Consider the following 9,208-nt stretch of genomic DNA (forward strand, 5'->3'; position numbering starts at 1 on the left):
GTTCAATATAGCTAAAGACTGAAATAAAGATTGTTAATTAACTGAATGCAATATTAAGAAGATGCCAAGTTAGCATTCCTTCAGAGGAATGTGGTTGAAAATTACCGTACAATTTATCATAACTTGAGAATGCAAGCTTGGTTAAAAGGGTTCTTCCCATGAAATCAACAATGCGAGTGACCAGAAGCCCTTGTCAGAATGCATGCGAAAATTCAGGAATTATATATACATCAGAGGAAGAGCAAAAGCTTAAGATACAGTTTATTTTAATAAAAAAGGCGACTGTTGATAAATCTTTTAAACAATTACAAGAAGTAATTGACAATAATTCTCTATGTCAATATTTACAACTTAAGTTCAAAATCCTTTTCCATGAAAGGGAAGATGACCCTGCAATATTAAGTAGAATCAGCTGAAGAAATCTTCAGGGCCACTGTCATCATCTCCTCCATCATCAGATGAATCACCATTGCGCCTGCTCAGAGACAGTATAAGTTCCATGAAATCTTGTCCAGAACCAGAATTACCGCTTTGCTCTGGTCTTGATAGGCGATTTTCCAGAGAAACTAATTGCAAAAGCAGCTCCTGAGGCGAAGTCACATGATACATCCAGTCCCTTTGCCTTGGCCTCAACTGGAAATGGATTAAAAATTATTGTCATTAGTATCATTATCACCATCATTTAAACTATCATCGTTGTCAATATTTCTATCAGCATCCATATTAATTTCATCAATGTCATCCTCATCTTCATCATCATCATCATCATTACTATCCTCATCGTCGTCGTCAATATCATCCTCATCATCATAATAACAATAATTAACCTCATCATACATTTCGTCATCATCCTCAGAGTCGCCATCGTCGTCATCATCATCAGATGATGAATCATCGTCATCATCATCATCATCATCGGAATCACCAAACTCAAAGATATAAGACCGATCACTTATCAAAACCTTTTCAGCAAAGCAATGCAGAGATAAATTAGACTACCTCCGCCACTTATCTGACATACCACAATGTCGTTAACGAGATTCTCACTGAGTCACTAGCAGGGTCATTAGAGTCATTTTGTACACAACTATATCTTGTAACCAACTAAGGCTATTTTCATTAACGTTTTTCATTAAAAAATAAAAAATGCAATAACTATGAAAAGAGTACAATGTTTAATACCCCCTCCATCCCAAAATAAAAGTTTCATTACATTCAAAAATATTGTCCTCAATAGAAGTATCATTTCTACCCCCATATATATTTTATTTTTTTCAATTCACCAAACCCCACTATCTTCTACTTTATTCACTTTTAATCAACCAAATCCCACCTCTTGTTTTATATATATTCACATTCCTAAAAACAAGTGCAAAAAGCATATGACACTATTTTTGGGAACGGAGGGAGTAGGAAATCTTATTTGGAATTTTTTTTCTCAGCATCACAGGAAGTATGTCAGCGTTCTTTTTCTGATTGATGTAGGAGGCATGTGGGTGGTGAGCCGTTGAAATTCCAAGCAAAACAAAACACCATGGCCATGGTAATACTAGGTAAAGTAGAAAAGACCTAATGGGTAGAGTTTTTGACCTAATGGGTGGAGTTTTTAAAGGAGCAGTGCGTGTAGCGGAAAAATGGACATCTACATCATCTTGAAAAATACCTAAAAGGAAACCAATTAAGAATAATTTCTTTAAGAAAATTGTAATTCCAACGTTTTCAAATAGACTAGCAACTACTCTCTCCGTTCCTTTTCTATAGTTATTTTTCAAGTTAGAGTGCTCCCTTTCTTTGGTTACAATCTATTTTAAGTAAAAATTTAACACATTTACCCTCAAATTTACCTACTTCCAATGTAATTATCCTCGTTTACCATAATATTTACATAATCCCAAAGCAACTATTCTTATTTACCAAAATATTACTCCCAAAGCAGAAACTCCCATTTACCAAAACATTTCCATTTAACATACTCCCAAAGCATTTTTATAATATACGTCTTAACCTTAGAAAAGGAACAGAGGGAGTAAGACTTCATGTAATAAAAACAACACATACAACTATACAAGCACATGATTCCTTTCTTTGGTTAGATTTTTTATGTACAACTCTGGAGCAGCACTAAGTTATTTGGTGTTGAGCATTAGAGTAGCTTGTCCCTTTCTGAAGCATATTAGATCGAGAACTAATGTACAAAAATGAATTTACTCCACAAGACCACAAGGATATTAACATTCAAAGAATCTAAGAGAAGAAATACCTCGTCTATGTTGGCAGGCAAAGTAGCTCTCTCCTCTGCCTTTGGAGTCCATATTTTGATGTCACTCTCAATTCCACTACTGGCAAGAACTGCAGTATGTGGATGTGCCGCAATGCAGTTAACCACGTGCTTATCAGCTTCCATGACACGAATGAGCTCTCCATCTTTCTTTCTCCAGATAAATATCCGGCCACAATCAGATCCACTTACCACATACTCATTTTTCGGCCCAAAGAAACCTACACCCTTGACTGTATCACGATTATGATGGCCCTTGAACACTAGGGGAACAGGCTTTTTTTCTGTATCCATGATGGATGTAACTGCCTCAGAAGAGTCATTACGGCCAGGTTCATCAATATCACTGCATGTTGACTCAGAAGATGATGGAGCAGTAGGAGGATTTGGTCCCCATCCCATATTTTTAGCGAAGAGATATATATGCTCGTGATTATAGGACACAAGAAGCTCACTTTGGTCAGAATACGCCAGACCTGTAATCCCTACTTGCGCATTACCAACCAGATGCTCAGGACAATAGAAGTTTATGGGCTGGTCAAAATCAGTTGAGCCATCCCACTTATATCTTCGAATATCATAAATCCGAGTATACTCATCAGACCCTCCAACTGCAAACAGATTAGGACTTCTAGGATCAATTGCAATAGTGTTTAGTTGCACAATTGTAAAGTCACTCCCCCACTTAGTATTTGAATGGCAGGTAAAAAGTTCTGTAGAAGCTTTAGTTCTCAGATCAAACTGCATCAACATAGAAATAAAAGATTCAGTGTTGGTGACGGCAAGCTACGTTGCCTAAGAGCCCTAAATGAAAGGTGACAATGGGCTAAGTGAAAAATGTGAAGGTTATACAAGCTGTACACTGTACAGGGAAGTTGACCACAACATTAAATCCTTGATGCTTTAACTGCACTTACACTACAAACGCTCGCTTAACTCCCTCCCCCCCCCCCCCCCCCCCCCTCACATACACACACACACAAACAAAATATTTGATAAAAAGAGACAGAATTCTTGTGAGATTCTACAGAGGGCAGCAGTAAAGAAAGGAAAAAAAAAAAGGTGATAAAATATCCGGACAGCCAAAAAAAGTAAGTGAGACTTTTGTAACTTCCAAATATATAAGCATTGCCAGGAAACTAACTTTACATTCTATGCTGCACTTTTAATAGCCTATGCATTGTTTTTAAATGTGCTCTTCAGAAATCAAAGTTTTGACATATAAGACTAAACTAAAAGCCATTGCTTAGTGCCTGTGCAGTAACAAGTGTATTAAATTTAAAAACTTTCTTTTGCAAGGGTGGGTGTGGGGCTGGGGAGAAAGACAAAAGTCAAAGGAAGAGATGGAGTGAAGTACATGTTGAACAATTCCATCTTCACCGCAAGTATAAAAAATGTGAGGGCTCCCAGGTTCAATAGCCAACTTATGAGCTCGGCCTTGATGCCTACCAAGCAAAGAGGTCTCTACACGCCCACCTTCAAGAATTTGTGCATGTCTAACCTGAAAGCATAAGTTTATTGCAAATAAGCAAACAAAAATCGCTGATGTCGAATTTCTAAAGCACAAGGTATAAGCAGGAAAGCAAAGCCAAATTCCCCAGATTAAATCAGTGAATTACAAAGATCAGCCTCATTCGGCTCATTGCAAACCAAATTCTTTAAAAAAAAAAAAAAAAAAAAAAAACCTTATTAACTTCACAAACAACATTTAAAGAAAATAAAACAACCCCAAGGGAAATCATAACCTTTTGTGTGCCTCAGGTGTGAACAATAATATTACCGTTCAATGCTCTATATTAAGGTAACTTTTAACCATATTTGGCTTGCTTTGATAATCTTTGTACATTAGAAGTGATTTTAAAGAGTGATATGACTATCAGACTATTTATATTCATTCAGGAGAGATTTTAAGGGGTAATCTTTTGTAAAAAGAGCAACTTTGTCAGTAAAATATAGGTGACATTTATATTTTATCAGAATGACTTAGCATGGCAAGCATAATATATAAAATCATTTTTAGGGTACCTTTACTCCCGCTTTAAAAAAAATTTAATGTACACTCACCTTCTTTTAGAGTTTGCGGAGAAAAATACCTGTCCATCTGCTGCACAAGTAACAATGCTGCCATCCTCACTGAAAGGCATGAATTTCGCTTGAAACACATTATTATTATGACCAGAATGAAATGAGAGTTTGGCCTTGCCAACTTCCCAATCCCATAATATAACTCTCCTGTCATCAGAACCAGACACAAGAATTTCACCAGACGCGTTGAAGCTCACTGTATTTACACAGCCTCTATGCTTCTCCAACTTCCTCGAAATATCAAGTCTAAGGACAAAATCCTGGACCAGAAGCACAGTTTTAATGCGGCGAATCTAGTTAAAACATAACTACAAATCCAAAATATATATAGTGAAAATGCAACAATGAAACTTTATCAAACAAAGTAACAAAAATTAGGAAATTCTCATTTTACTACATAAGTTTAAGCAATATCCTACATTGGTTACAAAATCACATTGTACAATGCATCAATTCTTTTACAAACGCAGATGAACGAACTCGAACACGCACTGATTCTCATGATCTTACCTTAGTAAGGCAACATTTGCAATCTGAATACTTAATACATCAAATTCTTCAATAATTTTGTTCCAATTAACCAAATTTGTAACTTTAACAATGTTAATGCATCAACCAGTGATCAAGCTAACATAATCACTACTCTACTTTAATTTGATTGAGACACACTACTACACATCACTGACAATTAAAGCCAAATTAATAATCCAAAAAAAAAAAAAAAAAAAAAAACACCAATTAATCAATGCATAAAAAAGATAAAAATACATAATCAACAGCAAGAAGAATTAGGGTTTTGGGAAGTAACCTCAGAAGCGGTAAGACGATGAGCGAAGCTTCTAGAAGAGAGTTGTCCGACCTCTCTTCGCCAAACATCCAAAATTGCTTTGTCATGCACACTTCTCGGCCTCTTCACACCCATTGATCAATGAATCAAATTGTAATTCTAATTCTAATTGTTCTTCGTTTAATCGAAAAAAGAATCAGAGAAATTTAATTGATTGTATAGAGGAAAACCATAAAAATTAGGGATAGAAATTCCTGGAATTATATGAAGAAGATGATCAAGGAGGATCTTGTTGAGAGTTTAAAGTTAAAAAAAGGGGTTTCTAGAGGTTGGCAGTACAATGCTTATGCCATTAGCCTGGTGCAACTGTGCAAGCACTGCTTTGGTTTAAAACTTTATAGAGCTACAAAGTTTGCAATTCTTATATACTTGTATTTATTTTGGTAGGTAACTTGAATTACCCTACCTATGCAAAACCTTTCACAAGTCAATAATAAGATATATTTACCAATAACAATAAGATAGTTTTATATTTATCAATAAAAGGGTTAATAGATTGTATGATTTGGCATTTTAGCATTTCATATGGATATGATATACTACTACACAATATACATAGGATTTTATCGCACTTTTTAAAATATTATCCTTTTAATTATTGAGTATTTATGTTGATAACTACTTCGTATTACTTTACTACGTGTTTTTATCAACTTAATTGAACATCGATGGTAAAAGGTGGGACTACCGTCTACATTAGAGCTGTCAAAAGTTGACCCGACCCAAATTCCGACTCAAAACCGATTATTAACCGACCCATCTGAACCCGAAAAAATGGTGACCCAAACCTGACCTGACCCGACCTGAAACCAACCCTAGACCCGAGTTGACCCGAGTATGTGAGACCCGAACCCAAACATGAACTGACCTGGAGATGACTTGACCCGAATGTAACTCGTAAATTATTATTGACCTGAACCGAACCCGACTTGAACCAAAATTGACACAAATCCATTTTAACCCGTCAAAACCCGAATTTAACCCGATTTGTTACTAATCTGACCTGAATCTAACCCAACCCGTGCCTAACCTGACCCGAATTTAACCCAATCTGTTACAAACCCGACCCGAAATCAACCCGACTTGATATTGACCTGACCAAATTCAACCCGACTTATTATTGACCCGACCCGAATTTTACCAGACCCATTACTAACCTGGCCCAAAAATTCAACCCGATCTGTTACCAAGCCCACTCGAAATCAACATAACTTGTTATTGACCCGGCCTAAATTCAACCCAAATTGTTCCTGACCCGATTTCAAATCACCTTAAATGCAATTTAGACCACTTTATTATTGTTGATCAAAGCATTTTGTCTAGGGAGACCAAGTCGGTCCAGGCCAACAAAAAAAGGAGCATCATCCTCAAATTTAAGAGTTAATTATAATTAATATTTGTTGTATGGTCAAAGGAGATAATTATCTTCCTAAATTATAAACAATAGTTCCCTAGTATATTTTCATATATATTATAGTCAAAAGAAATAATTAGCTTGATAAAAATGATAATTATCTATTTATAGTTAGTTGAACCCGAATATGACCTGACTTGGAAATGACCCGACCTGATTGTAACCTGCAAATTATTGACTTGAACATAACCCGACTTGAATCCGAGAATGACCCGACTTGGAAATGACCCAACCAGATTATAACCCGCAAATTAATGAATTATTGACTTGAACCGAACCCGACTCAAACCCGAGAATGACTTGACCCGATTTTAACCCGCAAATTATTGACTTGAACCGAACCCGACCCAAACACGAGAATGACCCGACCTGATTATAACCCGCAAATTATTGACTTGAATCGAACCCGACTCGAACCCGAGAATTACCCTAACCCGTTTTAACCCGTGAAAACCCGAATTAAATCCGACCTATTGTTCACCCGACCCGAATGTAACCCGACCTGTTATTAACCAGACCAAAACCCGATAAGAAGTATTACCCGACATGACCCGACTAAAGCATGACCCAACCCAAACCCGACCCCCATAGGTTATGGAATTAATCCGAATTGACCCGACCAACTCTTACCGACTCAAACCCGACCCGTTTACCCGAATTGACAGCTCTAAAATTTCTCAAAAAGCGTGGATATTAGTCTTCAATTTTGGAATTTTTTGACTTTTTTCACCCGAAAATAAAAATGGGCGAAATGTTTATCATGGTCCCTAATACCATCTGGGAGTCCAATTGGCAGGGTGGAACCATCCAATTTGCCTTTAAACGACCAATTTACCGGTTTACAACTTGCACAGATTTCATTAACTCAAGCCTACCACGAACATTTATGACAACAAATAATGATCATATATGGTTCCAAACGGCATTATATGACCCCGAGATGTATTCCCTATAATTTCAAGACTTTTCAACACCGGGCCCCGAAACCTCCAAAATTTCTCAAAAAACGTGGATATTAGTCTTCCATTTTTTTATTTTTCGACTTTTTTTTCGCCCGGAAATAAAAAATGCCGAAATGTTTACCATTGTCCCTAATATCCTCCGGGAGTCCAATTGAGTAGGTGGAACCATCCAATTTGCCTTTAAACGGCCAATTTACCGGTTTAAAAATTTCATGGATTTCATTAACTCAAGCATACTATGGACATTTATGACAACATATAATGATCATATATGGTTCCAAGCGGCATTATATGACCCCGAGATGTATCCCCTATAATTTCAAGACGTTTCGACACCGGGCCCCGAAACCTCCAAAATTTCTCAAAAAACGTGGATATTAGTCTTCCATTTTTGAATTTTTCAACTTTTTTTCGCCCGGAAATAAAAATTGCCGAAATGTTTACCATGGTCCCTAATATCCTCCGGGTGTCCAATTGAGTAGGTGGAACCATCCAATTTGCCTTTAAACGGCCAATTTACCGGTTTAAAAATTTTCATGGATTTCATTAACTCAAGCATACTATGAACATTTATGACAACATATAATGATCATATATGGTTCCAAACGGCATTATATGACCCCGATATGTATCCCCTAAAATATCAAACTTTTCTACACTGGGTCACGAAACCTCCAAAATTTTTCAAAAAACATGGATATTAGCCTTCAATTTTGGCTTTTTTTTGTCCGAAAATAAAAATTCCTGAAATATTTACCATGGATCCTAATACATTCTGGGAGTCCAATTGGGTGTGTAAAACCATCCAATTTGATGTTAAACGACCAATTTACCGGCTAACAACTTGCACCGATTTCATTAATTCAAGCCTACCACAAACATTTATGACAACAAATAATGATCTTATATGGTTCCAAACGGCATTATATGACCCCGAGATGTATCTTATAGAATTTCAATACGTTTCGACACCGGGCGACGAAACCTCCAAAATTTCTCAAAAAGCATGGATATTAGCCTTCTATTTTGGAATTTTTTGACTTTTTTTTGCCCGGAAATAAAAATTGTCGAAATGTTTACCATGGTCCTTAACATCCTACGGGAGTCCAATTGGGTGTGTGGAACCATCCAATTTGCTGTTAAACAGCCAATTTACCGGTTTACAACTTGCACCGATTTACCAGTTTACAACGACCAATTTCATTAGCTTGCACCGAACCCGACTTGAACCAAAATTGATCCTAACTCGTTTTAACCCGTTTAATCCCGAATTTAACCCGACTTGTTACTCACCTGACCTGAATTCAACCCGACTTGTTCCTAACCCGACCCGAATTTAACCCAACTTATTACAAACCTGACCCAAAATCAACCCGACTTGTTATTGACCAGACCCAAATTCAACCCGACTTGTTATTGACCCGACCCGAAAATTACCAGACCTATTAGTTACCCGACCTTAAAGTTCAATCCAATCTGTTACTAACCCGACTCGAAATTAACACGACTTGTTATTGGCCCGACCTAAATTCAACCCAAATTATTTTGGCCCGATTTCAAATCACCTTAAATGCAATTTAGACCACTTTATTATTGTTGATCAAAGCATTTTGTCTAGGGAT

General features: G+C 36.8%; 1 protein-coding gene across 2 annotated transcripts; it reads right to left on the reverse strand.

Moving 5' to 3' along the window:
- Nucleotides 1-237: 237 nt before the first annotated feature.
- LOC145559114 (uncharacterized) lies at nt 238-5,536 on the reverse strand. 2 transcript variants are annotated; one of them, XM_081620534.1, is made up of 5 exons: nt 5,172-5,536; nt 4,372-4,623; nt 3,636-3,779; nt 2,261-3,019; nt 238-633 (listed from the first exon to the last, which is right to left on the reverse strand). In XM_081620534.1, the coding sequence occupies exons 1-5, from the start codon at nt 5,283-5,285 to the stop codon at nt 409-411; spliced, it is 1,494 nt and encodes a 497-aa protein (XP_081476660.1). In that variant the 5' UTR covers nt 5,286-5,536; the 3' UTR covers nt 238-408. The 2 variants fall into 2 exon arrangements, with proteins under 2 accessions (XP_081476660.1, XP_081476659.1); XM_081620533.1 differs by having other exon boundaries at nt 491-962.
- Between the last annotated feature and the right edge of the window lie 3,672 nt (nt 5,537-9,208).

This window comes from Chenopodium album, chromosome 9 (assembly GCF_948465745.1).
Source record: "Chenopodium album chromosome 9, dcCheAlbu1.1, whole genome shotgun sequence".
NCBI lineage: Eukaryota > Viridiplantae > Streptophyta > Magnoliopsida > Caryophyllales > Amaranthaceae > Chenopodium > Chenopodium album.